Source organism: Symphalangus syndactylus, chromosome 4 (genome assembly GCF_028878055.3).
Source record: "Symphalangus syndactylus isolate Jambi chromosome 4, NHGRI_mSymSyn1-v2.1_pri, whole genome shotgun sequence".
Classification (NCBI taxonomy): Eukaryota; Metazoa; Chordata; class Mammalia; order Primates; family Hylobatidae; genus Symphalangus; species Symphalangus syndactylus.
Window position 1 is genome coordinate 49,280,226 of NC_072426.2, and position 19,652 is coordinate 49,299,877.

Consider the following 19,652-nt stretch of genomic DNA (forward strand, 5'->3'; position numbering starts at 1 on the left):
CTTCTGAGCATACCAGTTTGATATTATGCTGATTTTTAAAATCTCAAGCAAAAATCAGTGCAATGACCTATTACTAATCAGAAAATATATTTTATCCAAGATTTGTTTGTTATACCTCTACTAATGTTCATTAAAGTCAGGTGGATTTTTAGGCACTACTCATAATTTAAACTTCACTGAGACCAAGATCAAGTAAATATATATATACTTCAAAAGGTTATATGTGGGTTGTGTTGGTGATAATTCAGGGTGACCAACACCTGTTTAAGCACCTAATTCACAGAAATAAAATTTTAATTATGATTCATATTAACCTTTACAATAATATGGAAATGTGGGCACATTAGAATTAAAATATAACATTATGTCTTGACATCATTTTCGGAATGTTGGGGGTAATTTTATTAACTAAACACTATATAAATTAAATATATTAGAAAAATGTTCCAACTGGAAAATATTAACACTAAGTTCAAAAGGAAATGGAAAACCATCTATAACTAAAATGATTGATAAAAACCATACAATACTTTTGTTGTTTTCTCACCAATATTTCAAGTAACATACATTTAATAACCTGGTAGGACCCTGAATGCAGTTTGATGGATGTGGCGATATCTGTGAATGACATGTCTGAGCAGCTACCCTTGACCATGTTGACACAATCACTTGGTTATATTTAAAGCTAATCATTATTCTTTTTCCCCCTCATAATTAAAAATACTTCTGTATTTTAAAACTTGCTCAAATTTCCTTTAATGTTGTAGTAAATTAGAGTGGAGGAGAGAAATGTCATTGTATCTGATGCCAATTCAAAATAAACAGGGATTTATAAAATATTCCTGAGATCAAATGACAGATTTTGTTCTTTGATAATAGATTGCCTGTTATGTGTATTGCTCAAAAATAATTAACATTATAAGGTAGTTTCTGTCTTATGCCCTTATGAATTGGTAATTATAGATTGCACAAATTTTAGCCTTTAAAATTAACTATGTGTCAGAGGGAAAAAAACTAGCAAAAGCTTGGTTAAAAACATTTTAAATATTACCTCTGAATATTGCTTATATGAATTCAGCAATATAACATATTCCATACATTTAGTGGCAAAAGTTTCTCGGTAGTTACACAAATGTATGATTCATATGATCAGTCTAAGGACTATATAAGTTACCATATATTTTAAAGATTGCCATGAAGTCAGAAATAAAATTATAATCATTTAGATACCAAGTTTTTTCATTTAAAATGATTTAAGGGCACTTATTTTGTTGTTTTGGCTAGGCTTTCTTTTTAATAGATAATTTAATATTTCACACAATTCCTTTATCTAGGGTGAATTATAAAGCTTGCCAGTAACTACACTTTTTTTTTTTTTTTTTTGAGACAGAGTCTTGTTCTGTCACCCAGGCTGGAGTGCAGTGCTGAGATCACGGCTCACTGCAAGCTCCGCCTCCCAGGTTCATGCCATTCTCCTGCCTCAGCATCTCCAGCAGCTGGGACTACAGGCTCACACCACTATGCCGGGCTAATTTTTTTTTTTTTTTTTTTTTTTTTTTTGTATTTAGTAGAGACGGGGTTTCACTGTGTTAGCCATGATGGTCTCGATCTCCTGACCTCGTGATCTGCCAGCCTCGGCCTTCCAAAGTGCTGGGATTACAAGCGTGAGCCACTGCGCCTGGCCACCAGTAACTACGCTTTTAAAGGCTCAAAGTTAAAGTGCAAAAATACTTTAAGACAGATTTGTTAGCATTTTCTTATTAAAAAAATCCTTGATAGCCATTAGAGATGGGGGAAATACGGATAGATAGTTGTGAAGATAAATAAAGAATAAAAAATAAATAAGCCGTTCCATTCTATTACACTATGTCAAATATTTTCAAACACTAATAAAGAAAAGATGTGATGCATTTTCACTTATAAAGTATTTATTTAATAAACACAAGTCCTAAATAGATATGTCATTCTTGTAACATGAAAGCCACATAATGAAATCAATATAAATACATGCATGCCTCATTTTATTGCTCTTCACTTCATTGCACTTTGCAGATATTTTGTTTTTTACCAATTGAAGGTTGCTGGTAATCCTGTATCCAGCAAGTCTATCAGCACCATTTTTCCAACAGCATGTGCTTACTTTGTGACTGTCACATTTTAATAATTCTCAATATTTCAAATATTTCATTATTATTTTATGTGGTATGGTGATCTGTGATGAGTGAAGTGTCCTTGGATGTTACTATTATAATTATTTTGTGGCAACATGAACCGTACCATATACGATGGCAAGCTTAATTGATAAATGTTACTTATGTTCTGGCTGCTCCAGCAATTATCTGTCTCTGGTCTCTCTACCTATCCTCAGGCTTCCTTGTACCTTGAGATAAAACACTACTGAAATTATGCCAACGAATAACCCTAAAATGGCCTCTAAGTGCTCAAGTGAAAGGAAGAGTTACATTTCTCTCACTTTATATCAAAATGTAAAAATGAATAAGCTTAGCGAGGAAGGCATGTCGAGAGCCAAGATAGGCCAAATAGGCTTCTTGTGCCAAATAGTTAGCCGAGCTGTAAATGCAAAGTAAAAGTTCTTGAAGGAAATTAAAAGTGCTACTCCAGTGAATATACAAATGATAAGAAAGCAAGATAACCTTATTGCTGATATGGAGAAAGTTTTAGCAGTCTGGATAGTCTGGATAGAAGATCAAACCTGTTGCAACATTCCCGTAAGCCAACATCTAATCTAGAAAAAGGCACTAACTCTCTTCCATTGCATGAAGGCTGAGAGAGGTGAGGAAACTACAGAAGAAAAGTTGGAATGTAGCAGAGGTTGCCTCATGAGGCTTAAGGAAAGAAGTCATCTCCGTAACGTAAAAGTACAAAGCAAAGCAGTGAATGGTGATATAGAAGCTGCAGCAAGTTATCCAGAAGATCTAGCTAAGGTCATTGATGAAGGTGGTTACACTAAAGAACAGACTTTCGATGTAAAAAAACAGCCTTTTATTAGAAGATGTCATCTAGGATTTTCATAGCTAGAGAAAAGAAGTGAATGCCTGGGTTAAAAGCTTCAAAGGGGCCGGGCGCGGTGGCTCAAGCCTGTAATCCCAGCACTTTGGGAGGCGAGGTGGGCGGATCATGAGGTCAGGAGATTGAGACCATCCTGGCTAACACGGTGAAACCCCATCTCTACTAAAAATACAGAAAATTAGCTGGGTGAGGTGGCGGGTGCCTGTAGTCCCAGCTACTCGGAGAGGCTGAGGCAGGAGAATGGCGTGACCCCGGGAGGCGGAGCTTGCAGTGAGCCGAGATCGCGTCACTGCACTCCAGCCTGGGCGACAGAGGGAGACTCCATCTCAAAAAAAAATAAATAAATAAACTTCAAAGGATTGGCTGACTCTTTTGTCAGGGGTGAATATAGCTGGTGTCTTGAAATTGAAACCAGTGCTCCTTTTCCAGTCTAAAAATCCTAGGGTTTTTAAGAATTATGCTAAATCTACTGCACCTGTGCTCTATCAGTAAACAGAAATGCCTGGATGACAGCACATCTGTTTACAGCATGGCTTATTGAATATTTTTTAGCCCACTGTTGAGATCTACTACTCGGAAAAAAAAAATCCTTTCAAAATATTACTGCTCACTGACAATGCACCTGGTCACCCAAAAGCTCTGAGGATGATGTATAAGGAGATTAATGTTGTTTTCATGCTTGCTAACACAGTATCCAGACTACAGCCCATGGATCAAAGAGTCACTTCGGCTTTCAAGTCCTATTATTTAAAAAATACATTTCATAAGGCTATAGCTGCCACAGACGATGATTCCTCTGATAGGTCTGGGCAAAGTAAATTAAAAACCTTCTGGAAAAGGAGTCACCATTCTAGATGCCATGAAGAACATTCATGATTAATGGAAGGAGGTCAAAACATCAAATATTAAAAGGCGTTCAGAGGAAGTTGATTTTTGACTCTCATGGATGAGTTTGGGGGCTTCCAGACTTCAGTGGAGGAAGTAATTGCCAATGTGGTAGACACAGTGGGAGAACTAGAATTTGAAGTGAAGCCTCAAGATGTGATTGAGCTGCTACAATCTTGCAAAACAAACATGAAAGGATGAGAAGCTGCTTCTTAAGGATAAACAAAGGAAGCGGTTTATTAAGATAGAACTTACTCCAGGTGAAGATGCTGTGAACATTGTTGAAATGACAACAGAGGATTTAGAATATTCCATAGGCTTAATTAATAAATTAGCATCAAGGTTTGAGAGAGGCTTGACTTCAAGTTTGAAACAATTTCATCTGTGGGTAAAATGGTATCAATCAAATAGCCTCAAATGCTACAGAGAAATCATCTTTCATGAAAAAGGAGTTAATCAATGTGACAAAGTTTCCTGTCGTTTTATTTTAAAAAATTTCCACAGCCCCCACCGTGAATCTTCAGCCACTACTACCTGGCTCAGTCAGGAGCCACGAATATCAAGGCAAGACCCTTCACCAGCAAAAAGACTATGACTAGCTAAGACTATTGTTACCATTTTTAAACAATCAAGTGTTTTGATTAAGTTATGTTATGTAGATTTTGTAGAAAAGTCTCCTCTGTTGCTAAATCGTTTCTTCAGTCAAGGCAGAAATACTTAGGAAAGAAAGGTAGTTATTTTAAGTATAGTCCGGACATGGCCTTAAAAACATACAAAAATATCAATGAAATTTTTTCACGCACTAGGCTATTTTCTCAATTGTTCTCCTTTTTATTGTTTTTGAACAGAGTTGTCATGGGCAAAAGAAAAATATTATGCCTAAGTTTTTCATAACTAAAGTGTTCATTTATTGAATAAACCTAATTTAACATGATTTGCACCCCAATTCATACTTTATTTGAAGATCCAGTTGGAAATACAACAACAATAAAATGAAATATCTTACCATTCCTGCTCTCCGGGCAATCACAGTGTGAAAATGTCCATCTGATACCTTCTTCATGGTGGTAAGCTTATATGTACCACTGCCTAAATTATAAGAGAATCTTAGTCTTTCTTCGGCAATTTCAAGGGCCAAAAACTCAGCCCGGTCGCCTGTCTGGTTGTCATAGTTGTAAAGCAATAAGGCATGACTTTTAATAGTGGCAAATTTGACATAAATATAGTTGTTATTGGGGTCCAAGCTTGGAAATTCCATGTATGATAACTCCTCAAATCCATAACTGTTCAACTCGCAGTGTTTTCCAAAGACACCTGTTGGAGGGAAAATTGACAAACTGGCATAAAATTTCAGGGAAATTTTATTATATATTTTGATTAAAATATTTTTGAATTATAAAATTAGATATCTTTTAACAACTTTTTTGTTACTTTCCAAAAAATTTCATCTAAACTAAAATTGAAATAGTTAATGATCTTTATGAATGAATGATCTTTAAAACATGGCAGAAATGATTAACTGATGTAATTATTTTTCATTGTCTAATTAGGGAACATATCTAAGTACGTTTTGTTTCTCAAAATGAAAGGCTTAGTGGAATGGAGTATGTCTGAAGAGATTTCTTTCCCAGAAACGTTTCAAAATTCGTTTATTTTTATTTTTATTTTTTATTATTTTGGGACAGAGTTTTGCTGTTGTTGCCCAGACTAGAGTGCCTGCTCACTGCAACCTCTGCCTACTGGGTTCAAGCGATTCTCCTGCCTCAGCCTCCCAAGAAGCTAGGATTATAGGTGCTGGGAACCACACCTGGCTAATTTTGTATTTTTAATAGAGATGAGATTTCACCTTGTTGGTCAGGCTGGTCTTGAACTCCTGACCTCAGGTGCTCCGCCCACCTCAGCCTCCCAAAGTGCTGGGATTACAGGCATGAGCCACCGCAAGCGGCCCAAATTTGTTGATCTTTTAAAAGTTGTATTATGCTACAATTTTCAGCCAACATACTTCCTTCATAATATATAGTTCTTAAAAACTATTTCAACTCAATTGAAGATGTAAATGCATTTGTTTTGATTTTTTAAAAATCAGTACCTATATTCATGTTATTTTCAAGGGCCACAAAATCTGACAAGTGGAATCATTGGTTTAGGAATCATTGGTTTAGGAAAGGAAATAACTGTCTATAAGTTTTTATCTCTTTCTTGTTTTATACCCTCTGTGGGTATGATTTATAGCAGGCTACTTTAAAATAGCTGTCTGTTTTTCTGAAAGTCAGCATTCCCATTTGTTTGTGCTGGTTCTTTTTCAAACTTGAAAAATGAGTTTTATTGATGCTAAAATGCTATGCCAAAATTCTTTTCCCACAAATATTAGTAGACTGTGGCAAATGATTGGAAAATTAACCCACGCCAATACCTCATGATTCTTACTAACTTGCAAAGGCTTCATTTCTTAATTTTGGCTTTATATGTCCCATAAATGCATAAAATTTAGAGAGGGAATTGTTCAGCTAGAAGGAACCAATGCCATTATTTTATAGAGTATTTAAAACTTGCCTAAGGTCACAGAACCAAGAGAAACAGCCAAAATTTGAGGCCAGATCTATTGATTGTCTAGCTGTTTGACTACCACATTTTATATCAGAACATTTTTAAAATTAAAACAGCCTAGAAGCTGCTATAAAAGTTTGTGTTATTTATCTTTTCCTTTTCTGTCCAGGTTGAAATAATATTTATTATAAATGAGTAGAAATTATACATAATTTTGGCCAGGCACGGTGGCTCACGCCTGCAATCCCAGCACTTTGGGAGGCCGAGGCAGGCGGATCACGAGGTCAGGAGATTGACACCATCCTGGCTAATACGGTGAAACCCCGTCTCTACTAAAAATACAAAAAAAAATTAACTGGGCGTGGTGGCGGGCGCTTGCAGTCCCAGCTACTCGGGAGGCTGAGGCAGGAGAATGGTGTGAACCCAGGAGGTGGAGCTTGCAGTGAGCCAAGAACATGCCACTGCACTCCAGCCTGGGCGACAGAGCGAGACTCCGTCTCAAAAAAAAAAAAAGGAAATTATACATAATTTTTAATTTTTAATCTTTAACTGAAGTTGAAGAAAAGGCAAAGGAATTATAGAAATGATATTTATTGATATATATGATATGTCTTATACATTATATATTTATTATATCTATCCTGTAGAATTTGTATTCGTATTTTATACATTTCTGTGGCATCTACATTTAATATTTATAATTTATATGCATTAATTTGTATATAAATATGTTATCTATGCAGAAAGAGTAAGTGAAGTTAAAGTAAAAGGTAAAATGAAGCATATAAACAAAATAAAAATACTACTGAAAAAATTTGTGTTATATGTTCACTTAGGTCTCTTCTGAATAAACTTTACTACATCTATAACAATGTGCTGAATATTTGAGTGTAAATATATGTAGAAAATATATAGATACTTACATTTTAATTCAAATTGTACTGTATTTTCAAACATGAAAATTTTTTTTATGGAATTAAAAAAATTTATTCTTAAAAGGTTTTGGTACTGTTTTCACAGAAAGGTTGCATCTTAATTCTAAGAAGTTGTAATTACACATGTCGCCTTTGTAATGTCTGAAGCACTATGTTTTTCCTAAGATGTAATTTAAATTTAAAAATCTAAGGATCAAAAAATTTTTTTGAAATCCAAATAGCCAATCTTTTATTGATGAGAAGCTAAATGGTGCAAAAAACTTTTTTCTAACTTTAAAATGATGAAGTTTTGCTTTAAAGGATGCAACTGTAACTACCTACCTCTGGCTATTTATTTGAGGCATTCCATCTGACTTTGTTATTTGTACGTTTCATCCACATTCCATTTGAGAACAAAAATCATTTTTGTTTTTAATTCTATCTCTTTAATTTCAAATTACATAGTAGTGTTTCAGTGATTTTTGTTTTCTTTTCCAAGTGCTTATGTTGTCAACTGACAATGTCTAAGTTTAGGTAATGTTTTTTGTCTTTGCCCCTGGAAGGAATAGAGGGGGAAATTTGCACTGCCGGCTATGTGTGATTTGTGTCTATTTTAATTTACATTGTGCTATTCCTCTTCCCCTGGCGATGTCTAGCAGAGTGACAAGAAGGTACACTTGGCCCCTCAAATAGTTCCACTTAATAGGCAACGACAGTTGTACTACTACACTGCAGCAGCACTTGTTTTTATTGTGTTTCAATTTTCTTAAATCCTCAAATTTGCAACTGTAATGTAAAGGAATCCATAAAAATATGAACATTTCTGTTCAGTCACTTGAAAATCATTTCTAGTTTACACTCTAATCCCTTTAACTTTTATCTCAAAATGTTAAGTTAAACCATGAAACTTGACTGTGGTTATCTGTAGAAAGCAGTACCATTTAAAATGATGAGACACCACTGAAAGAAAGAAAAAGTTTTTGGAGATCTCGAGTTGTGGTTATTTTGACCTTGATATACCTTTTATTACTTCACGGAAATTGTTAGAATTTCAAAGAAATTGTATAAAAAGGGGTTCTGTGATGTCATATTGGACTGAAAATAAAAATTTGTGTTCTAGTGCTACATTGTTTTGGGGTAGTTTTGTTCCAACTTCATTTTTGACTTTGGGCAAATCACTCAATTTCTGGGCCTCAAAACCATTGGGAAAATACATTCCTCAAAATTAGATATTTTTCTATTTTGTTTGTCTTTATCATTCTATTGATGTGCTTAATAAAAACAGATAGTCATGAAGTTGTTTGGAAATTAAAAATACCTAGTAAATTATACAGGTTATTAGGAACTGCATATGTCTTTTAAATTCTATTATCTGCGATAGGTTGAGCTTTACTTTTCAGGTCCATATAGCACAGTTATACGCCCAAAGGAAGACTAGAAAAATATCCTTGCTCTTTCTTGCTTAAGAAAAGAGACATGGATGAAGCTAGAAACCATCATTCTCAGCAAACTATCGCAAGGACAAAAAACCGAACACCACATGTTCTCACTCATAGGTGGGAATTGAACAATGAGAACTCATGGACACAGGAAGGGGAACATCACACCCCGGGGCCTGTTGTGGGGTAGGGGGAGGGGGGAGGGATAGCATTAGGAGATATACCTAATGTAAATGACGAGTTGATGGGTGCAGCAAACCAACATGGCACATGTATACATATGTAACAAACCTGCACGTTGTGCACAAGTACCCTAAAACTTAAAGTATAATAAAAAAAAAAAAATAAATATACAAAGGGGGAAAAAAAAAAGAAAAGAGACAGAGTCATTTGGAGATGGATTCTATGTTGTGGGGTAAAGCAGCCTTTAAAAAAATGGAATAATCACAAACTTATGAAACAAGCCAAGCTAATACAAATGCTTCCTCTGAATCTCATGGTTTTTGGCTGGCACAGTAATGGGTAACATTTGGATAAGACCTGGAAGGAATATTTTAGTTCATTCCACTACGGTGAATAAATATGTATGCACACAAAAAAGTTCTTTTTAACAATTTTTCTTACCCAAAAGACAGATTAGTCTGAAATTTTATTAGTCAGGTAGTATCAGCTACAAAAAGCCTATTATGAAAACTTCATGTATAGTTACTAAGTCCTTCTAATAAAAGTGGCTCAATTAATGTAAAAAACAAAATTAAAAACTAATGTAAAAAACAAAAATAAAAAACAAAGCAAAATTCACAAATGTGAAACAAACAAAAAACCTTACTTTGACTACTCTTAAAGATTTGAAATAGAGAGTGGTGTGAAAGAGTGCTTACAGAATTTTTTTATTTCATAACTTCTCAGCTAAAAAGAAGATATCCATAAATCTTTGGGGGGAAATGTCCTACGGAAACAATATTAATTCAATTATCTTGAGTTGACTCTTTTTCTAGTAATGATCAATGCAATGTATTCAATGGGATTTCCATAACTTTTACAAATGTTAAACATTTAAGATTTTATTTTAATAAAACCTTCCATGTAAAACAATAGTTTTTTGGTCTGTCATACTCATAATAAAACAAAATTGCTAAACTGTGTGCAAAAATAAACTTATATTTCATATCAACAAATAAGTTTTACTCACCAAATGGGCAATGACAATAATAAGAATCCACACCACTTTGGCAGGAACCACCATTAAAGCAGGGGTTGCATTCACAGTAATTGACTGAAGATTCACACATTTTCCCTAAAATATATCAAATTCAGTTTTTTTTAAATCTCATACATAAATATATTAACACCGTTACAGCATTACCATATGTAAAAATCTTTCCTAAGGCATATCACGGAGAAAAGAAATATAAAAACATTTTACTTGACATAAGGAAATTAGAATAATATCTTAGAATTTAAAATCTTGTTTAGTTGTCCTATTGTAAAATGTGCATTATAATATTTAGGAAATAATTTACATAATTATCTTGGAAGAAAATACTGTTTGCAGAGAAATGACATGATAAACATATTTAAATGCTTTCACTGAATTTATTTTCTTTGTCAATGTCCCTTCTTTTATATTTTATAGATAGAAAGTTGAAGCTTACAGTATTCTTTTCACTGCAGAGATTTTCTTGACTTAGGTATTTCAAAGATAATAATTTATCTTATTTATCAAACTACACTCTTTCTACTACTAAGAAATATCACTTAAATTACACATATCTGCTGTAAAGCAGAATAAGAAATAAGAAAACCCATCATATTTTCAAATGCTTATGAAAATTTATTCTTGACTACAGATTATGTATACTTTGTCTTTTGTCTGAAGCGATAATACCTAAACAGCATATTTTTCAGTTTATAAAGACTTTTCTCATACATGATCTTGTTAAATTGAATCAACTAATATTGACTGAGTGCTTATTATGGGCCAGACATGATAATGGAGGGAGATATGGCAGTGAAGAAAGCAAACAAGTGTCTTCAGACTGTGTTTCCATTTCAGTAGGAGTATTAATCCATACAAAGGAAATATTTACATTTCAAAAGTGAAGAAGAAAAGCCTCTTGGAGGCTAATATATTGTCTGTGAAACTGTAAAACTATGACACAGACCAATTTAGGGCTTCTGCTCCCATATCCAGGTTTCAGAAAACTACGGTCATTGATCACATGGTGTATAAAACTTGGGGTATAAGTCCCACTTGTTTTTGTTGTTTTTACTTATTTTTACCTAAACTTAAACATGTTCTAATACCACTGTTCTATAACTTTAAAGTATTGTAATTATTTGATATATTCGTTAAGATCTAATTTTCAAATTTCATAATGCAGTGAGATGTTACAGAATTCTTAGTTAATTTCTTTTCATTGAGAGTAGGATTGTAAATACTATAGCATTTGTTTCTGGAAGCTACTTTCTACTTCCCAGCCTGATTTCACTAATGCATTTATTAGATAGCTCAGGAAATGATACGCATTGTATATGCACAACAAGACCTACTGCTGAGCATAGATACTTCATTTCATCATACTAACTCTGCTTAAAACACAGTCAAACTTTTGTTTAACTTGGTTCTGTTTTTGTGGCTTGATTACGGAGCCACACTTATTCTGGTCTGAAATTGTAAGTGTGAGTCAGATCTCATGATGCTAACTAAGCCCATTTCTGTACATCATAGAATCATAAACACGACATTTTTTCCCTTATAAATAAATTGGGAACCTCCTTATAAGGCAAAACATTGAGCTAACAATTTCAGAATACCTTTCTATTGTTAAGCCAAGGGCATGAAAATAAACAAGTTACAAATTTATGGGCACAGAAATCAGGTTTTAAGTATTGTAGCGGTGTACTAAATTTGAGAAATAGGCAGGAAAACTTCAAATGGTGCTTGATTTCTCACCAGAGAGTTGTGGTTTCATAGAACTCTTTCCTATTTTGTTTTTCAACTGATTATGTGACAGGCCATTTTAGTGATGTAGATTTTTTTTTTCTTATAGCACAGTATTTCCCAGTTGCAAATACATAAGATCTACTGGCCATATTTTTGATTAGCTGTCATCAAGAAAGTAATATTCTACTCCTTCCATTTGGTTTTCACTGTAAAAGCCTACATAATTTTCACTTGTGCTTTTTGACTAGGTACATTTTTACTTTCTTTCATTCCTTTCTTTATCCAAAAAATTATTTTAAAGTTGTGTTAAAAGTAACATGTATAAAATACACAGACTTATATATGTATTTATAAGTGTGTTCAATATAGCCTTGTTATCATGAAAACATGTTAGTGGGTTACAAAATTGCCACCTTCACTTCTTAAAGACTGGAAATGAGGAACAAATAAGAAGTAACAAATATAGAGGGTACTGCCATGTATACTTACTCAAATAACTGGATATATGTGCTCTCTGAGAAAAACATATGAGTATAAATCCCAAGTCATTGTTCCTATAAAGCTACTATATCTTTTTTGAATTTCATTTACAAATACTACCTTTATAAATCTTGATTTAAATAGCAACAAATGAAATTTATGTGTTGTTCTTTTTGTGTATAATTTATATGAATCAATTATCTTATTTAACCGTGTATAAAATATTTTAACATAGACATCTGAGTTTAATTTAAATGTAAAATACAGGCTATTGCAGTTACTCCAGAGTGAGGAGTGGAAATATATCCTAACATAAATAAGACTTATTCATTTATTAAAACATACAGTGATTACAAAGTGGCAGAAGATGTTACAAACCAATAAAATACTAGTTTTGAGAACGAATTTCCTATAAAACTTAAATTCTCAGTGGAATCTGATTCTTCAAGTATACACAAATAGAAATAGAAATTGTTAAGAAAAAACAAATTCAACCTTGCATTCATTATTTCAGTTTAAAAATAAAGTTGTTTCCTTTTTACTTTGTCTTAGTGGATAATTACAAATAATTAATAATGGCTATTCCTCAAGAGCTAAAAGCAGAACTACTATTTGACCCAGCAATCCCATTACTGGGTATATACCCAGAGAAATATAAATCATTTTACCATACAGACACATACAAATGAATGTGCAATGCAGCACTATTCACAATAGCAAAGACATGGAATTAACTTAAATGCTGATAAATGACAGATTGGATAAAGAAAATGTGGTACATACACATCATGGCATACTATGCAGTCATAAAAAAGAACAAGATTATGTCTTTTGTGGGAACATGGATGGAGCTGGAGGCTATTATCCTCAGCAAACTAACATAGGAACAGAAAACCAAATACCACCTGTTCTCACTTATAAGTGGGAGCTAAATGATGAGAACACATGGACACAGAGAAGGAAACAACTGACACTGGGGTCTACTTGAGGGTGGAGGGTGGGAGAAGGGAGAGGAGCAGAAAAGTTAACTATTTGGTATTGGGCTTAATTCCTAGTTGATGAAATAATCTGTACAACGAACCCTGTGACATGAGTTTACCTATGTACCAAACCTTCGCATGTACCCAGAACCTAAAATATAAGTTAAAACAATGAATAAAATGGCTTTGTTAGGGGTTAAATAAAGGAATTTGTTGTTGAGTTTGGAAAAAATAGTCTTATTTTTTGGTGGTAGAGTATGTAAATTATTTACTATTTAAAAATTTAGTTTGAGTTCTCCATTTAAAGAGTAAAAATTTTTTACAATTCATGAACTCAGAGGTTGCCATACTAGATACTTGAATTCAAAGACATAGTAGGAAAACATATTTAAATTTAAATTATTATTTAAAACACCTGCGTCTTTTGTGTGAGAGAAGGATGCCATGATTTTACTTAGAATCAAAAGAAAGCTTCTAAATGCATATCTCTCAGGTTTGGAAAGTTTATGCTTTTTTACCCAATTAGAAATTAACAAAATTCTGAATTGTTCTGTGCAAGTCTATCTACTTAAATTGTAGTGTTAATAGCATAATGAGTATCAGAGAATGCAGTAGTTTAAATTACTCTAACATGCTCTTGGTACAATAATCTGATGTGTTGAAGCACTGTGAAACAAAATCTTGGATCATTAACTTAATTAATGCTGCAAGTCAATTAACAATACTTGCCAAACGCCTTCAGGCTTGGAAGTATGCTGATAGGACTTGCACAAAGACAGGCATTTATGCCTCTTGAACTCAAGAGGCCTCCTTCTATTAAGATATGTTTACTGCCATAGCAGCTGTTTAGAAGAATAAATTGATCTCGTTGCTTTGACATCCATCAATTAATTGTGTTGCCATACACTATTTATCATAACTAGAAGGAGATGTGCTTGAAGAAGTGTAAATTCTTAGCACACGGAAAGTGGGAATAGCTTAAGGTGAAAATAAATGCACGATAGGAATCCATGGTATCCACAGACTTTCCTAAACTTACAGGAGAAATTTTGTGTCTATTTTCATGTTCGGCGGCAGAAGATGTGATGACGTGTTGAACATAAACTGAATCTATTGTAATCACCTATAGTCTTTTTTTTTTTTTTTTTTTTGAGACGGAGTCTCGCTCTGTCGCCCAGGCTGGAGTGCAGTGGTGCAATCTCGGCTCACTGCAAGCTCCGCCTCCCGGGTTCACGCCATTCTCCTGCCTCAGCCTCTCCGAGTAGCTGGGACTACAGGCGCCCGCCACCACGCCCGGCTAATTTTTTTGTATTTTTAGTAGAGACGGGAAAAAAAAAAAAAAAAAAGCCTATAGTCTTTTAAACAAGAATGTATATTCAAGTTTCACTTGTCCAATAGCACATTTTAATGTTGGATTATGTGAAATAGAGCTAAATTTATTCTCAACTATTAAATTGGACCACCCCATGAAGATATGATAATTTTTCATACCCTATGATACATGTAGCCTTCAATTTAATATCTTAGATTATATATACATATTAGACTACCATAAATATTATTTTTAAATCTCCTGTATTTCTACACAGAGGAGATGGGAGAATACATGCAACTCTAAAAATCCATTTTAGGTCTAAATTGATTATGTTATTAATAAAGAAATTCTATAATAAATATATGCTATTCATTCTAGGCATTTATCTTATACATTTTCCAAATTATTTTAGCAAAAAGTAGCTGTCTTTTGCACAGTATGCAAATGTTTCCCATTATTGTTAAGGAGCTATGAAGATAGTCTAAGTATCCTGTTCAATAGCCTTATGGCTTTTTTACATTGAAACAAAAGCAAAAATACCATGTTTTAACAAGGGCTGCCAGTAAGAAAAGCAACAACCAAAAAAAGTTTTTACCTTTGTCTTGTAAAACAAGCACAAATACAACCTCAGTGAGACTACAAATTATTACATATGATTACACACATAATGTTCATAAGCTTATGAATATATGCTTATTTTCTACAGAAATAAGCATTTAAGCTACTTCTTAGAAACATAAGTTATTAATGCTTTTATAAGTTAGTGTATTACCTAATGTAAACTGCCTAATTCTGCTTCAGGAATCAAATTAAATAAAAATAATTGCACTCTTTATTCTCTCTTACATGAGCCACTCTTCTTTATCTCAAAGAAAATTTAATTTCATATGTATTTACTAAAAATCTTTTTATATTATATGGTTTTCTGGTCACATGACCATCAACAACACTAATATATGACTGTAGTAATTTTAAAAGAATCACTCTTAGTTACTCTTTCCAACTTTATGAAAGCAAGTGTTTGGCAAGTTTCTCAGTAAAATTACTATGCATATTCTGTATATATAGTAAAATTACTATGCATATTCTGTATATATAGTAAAATTACTATGCATATTCTGTATATATAGTAAAATTACTATGCATATTCTGTATACTTGGTATGGCTCAAAAAATTTTACTGTTTATACTGTCAAATGACATAAAAGTGATGAATGAACAAACCTCATCTTTCCTGAAATATTGGAACTTAATTGAGAACACAGGAAAACTTCTCTATCAGGTAACAAACCCCCGGTATTATTCCAAATACTACACCTAAAATGCATCCAGATGTGTGAAAGTGAATGGAAAAGGTTAAAGAGACTATGAACTAATTATGTTATAAGATAGACAGACTTATAAATAAGATCTATCAAAATGCTGCATTTTATAACACCATCCATTCCCATGAAGGATTTAATGCAAGGAATGTGATGCAAACAGCAAAAACCTGGAAGCAGGAGACAAATATTGATGTGGTTACTATTACTGTGCTTTCTAATTAGTGTTCTATTAAGTGCAAGACATTTTCATTTGTACAGGAAAATAAATACTACATGTGTGGTTATTAGGCTAAAGTTTTCCTCTAGGAACCCCTAGACTTCTGAGGCAGGAATAATGGTTTTTATTCACTGAGGCATAATGACAACTTATGTAATTTTTGGTATCATTACATTTTGTGAAAATTTAGAAATTAATTTTTCACATGGCCTATACTATAATAAACTTTATCCATCTTTTCTAATAATTTATGTTACAGTTAATCAAAGCTCCATATGGTGATATTAATATAAAAATTGTAAGAAAATTTTCTTAATAATGAAACATATGAAGTGATTGTAACTGAATATGTTACTTTTTTTCAATTTTCTTTTGGTTCTTTTTCCAGTAACTAAGGAAAAGAAATAAGAAATACATGTTATACAAACAAATTCATTCCCTCTAAATCACTCATTCATTAAAAAATATAGTTGTTTTATACTTATGTGCATGGTTACAGACTTGAAAATAAACTTTAAGAATATTTCAGAAATAAACTGGTGACAGTATGATAATAACTATATGCCTTCATATTTTTTGTTCCATGATTTTCATTTTCATACTTGCATCCTTATAAGTTGTTCTCTACATAAAATCTCCACTCAGCTAACATTTAATCACACTCTAGGGGATTCTGGGGATAAGGTCTCTTAGTTCGCATCAACTTATAAGCCACTTACTCTTCTAATCCTTAACACAATTTCTAAATCCACATAAAATACGCAGTGGGGTGTGTGTGTGTGTGTGTGTGTGTGAGGGTGTATGAGAGAAACTGGGTATGGGTAGTGGCTGAGGATCATTTTAAGCAGAAAGTTCAGAAAACTGTGCAGCTCCAATTTGTAACTCCACAGACTTTGAAACTTATTGATAAAATGCAGGTGAAAGTCCACAAAAGTAAAGTATGAAAAAATACAGTAATTTAAAATAATTCTGATGGCCAAAAATTATATACAGACCTTGAAAAAGTGAAGCTTTACTAAGGCACTAGAATTTAATTAACTGAAGTAAAATCTAGCTATTTTTTTTTTTAAAAATCGTTCTATGAGGCACACATATAGTTATGTGTAAATGTTGTCTTATGGTTTATTAGCTCTGGCTAGGTTAGATGTTAAGACGTTTTGGTATATTAGCGCTGTCTTCCTGAGTCAGGGTATCTGGCAGAGACTAGGTAAAAAGAATAACTCAGAACGATCCTTCAGAGATTACCTCTACAAAAGAAATTAACAAACTATAGACATTTAAGCAAAACATTTCTAATTTAAAGCATGGATTAACATTTGCCACTCACTATGTTTTTTTCATATTGTTTCCTACAAAATACAAAAAGGAAATAAAACTGTCAGACATTAATTATCTGCCAGTTTTACTGGATGGTTTTTTCATACAGAATTTGAAACTTGATTTAAAAAATGTAAGATTCATCTTAATCATTCAATTTTATGTTTGTTTATATCATTCCCAATCAGTTGGATTATCTCCTACTATGCAAATGGAGACGACGTGAACCCTGAGGAGAAGTAAGTAACGTTAATGTATAACTTCAAACAACCTTCCCTAGAAAGAGTTATGATATAAACTTTGGCAGCTCTGGCCCTGGAGTCACTAGACTGTAGGCTCAATTTCCTACAGTGTAAAACAGGAAGAATAATAACATCTTCGTAAGCCACATATCATCTGCTGACATTCAGCATCGTTCCTACCTTTCCATATTGCAAGGGCTGGAAGTCTGAAGACTACCTTTTCCAGACTCCCTTCCAGTGGCATTCAGGTTTTTATTCTGCCAGCAAAAAAGACTGTGATGATATCTGAATGGTAAAAGCAAAGCAGGAACCATTCTCCTCAGATCACTTGGTGCAGCACTGCAGGTGGGCAAGAGGATGAGCAGCGGTGTCTTGCAATGCCTGTCTGCCATGTCTTTATTGCTGCGCCCATTGGTGAATGTTCCTGACCTGTATTCTTAGCCAGGTTGAAGGTTTTGTAAGCTGTTTCCTTGTAGCAAATATTTTCCTGCCTCAAAGTCTGAGAGTAGTTCCAATTTCTGATCAGTCTCAGACAATACACTGTCTTATAGGCTTTCTGTGAGGATTAAGTATTAACAGAATAATGGACAAAACATTCTTAAATAATATCACCATAGAACTCACCTAACACTCTATAGCAAGCGCAAATCAAAGTGTGATGAGTGTGACATGTATAGAAAGGGCAGAGGCTCCAGAGCCAAATTTCTAGTAAAAGACTAGTTAGAACACTTTCTGCGCCATGGCTGGAGGCAAGTTGTCTAGTCTCTTTTAATGACTCGAAGACTTCATTTTTTGGTCTTCAAAATTGGAATAATAATCATAATATCCATCTTACGGAGTTGTGCGAACTAAACGTAATAATGTCTATAATGCAAGGAGCTTTAAAAAGTGCTTTACATAACTACTTGATAAATGTTATTAATATTTTATGATGTAAAGAAACGCATTTTTAAGAGTTTCAGCTATCACGTTTAGAAAAGTATGCAATGTATATTTAAATGAAATGAAACAAAGAAATAAACAAGCCAGACAGAAGTAACGTACTCATCATTTATGCTAAAATCAGCAAATGGTGCCTTTGTTCACACCAGTAGTACTTTCCATGTTTCTTATCAATACCTAATAAATTTGCACTTTCTTCATTCTAGGACTAAATATAAACTCACGCTAAACCTAAGTGTGAATAAATGCATTACACTAATGTAGAACATAAAAACTCTTATTGTTGAATTCCCAGCCGATACAGTAATTTTGGGGATGGGTAAGAAAGAGTGAGGGAAGGGTTCTGGAAATCCTGACCTCGCACGTATATAGCTCTATTATTCATGATCTTAGGATATAACTCTCATAAGACCCACAGTTAACTTCTGCTACACAGGTTTTATGTCTTTTTAAAAATTCTGTGGTACTCCTCTATTACTACCACTATACTAATACTATTATTACTACTACTAATTAGACTGCAATTACTGAATACTGCACAGTGTACCACGTGCGTTTTGTTTGTTTAGAAATGGAGTCTCGCTGTTGTCGGCCTGGGCTGGAGTGCAACGGCGCGACCTCAGCTCACTGCGACCTCCATCTCCCGGGTTCCAGCAATTCCCCTGCCTCAGTCTCCTGAGAAGCTAAGATTACAGGCACCAGCCACCATGCCCAGCTAATTCATGTATTTTTAGTAGAGATGGGTTTCACCATGTTAGGCTGGTCTTGAACTCCTGACCTCAGGTGATCCACCCATCTCCGCCTCCCAAAGTCCTGGGATTACAGGCGTGAGCCACTGTACCTGGCCTGTACGAGGTGTTTTACAAACATTATATTTACTCATTACAAAACCTTAAAAGTAATTATGATTATTCCCGTTTTACAGATAGAGAAATGAAGAATCAGCTAAGGTTAGGTGACTTCTCAAAAGCTATAGCTAAATCAGATCCTATGAAATCTATTACTTTTTCTACTACACATGCTTTCTGCCACTTTTTCTTCATTCACATTTCAAAGTTATTTCATTAGAAGG

The 19,652-nt window shown here is 33.7% G+C and overlaps 1 protein-coding gene across 3 annotated transcripts in view; it reads right to left on the bottom strand.

Moving 5' to 3' along the window:
- Nucleotides 1-19,652, bottom strand: part of FAT4 (FAT atypical cadherin 4) — a 175,902-nt gene that overhangs the window by 17,733 nt on the left and 138,517 nt on the right. For all 3 annotated transcript variants that reach the window (XM_055274641.2, XM_055274640.2, XM_055274639.2), the window contains exons 10-11: nucleotides 10,008-10,112; nucleotides 4,922-5,229 (exon numbers count right to left, since the gene is read on the bottom strand). In XM_055274641.2, the coding sequence (XP_055130616.1) occupies nucleotides 4,922-5,229; nucleotides 10,008-10,112 (413 nt within the window). The remainder of the gene's footprint in view (nucleotides 1-4,921; nucleotides 5,230-10,007; nucleotides 10,113-19,652) is intronic.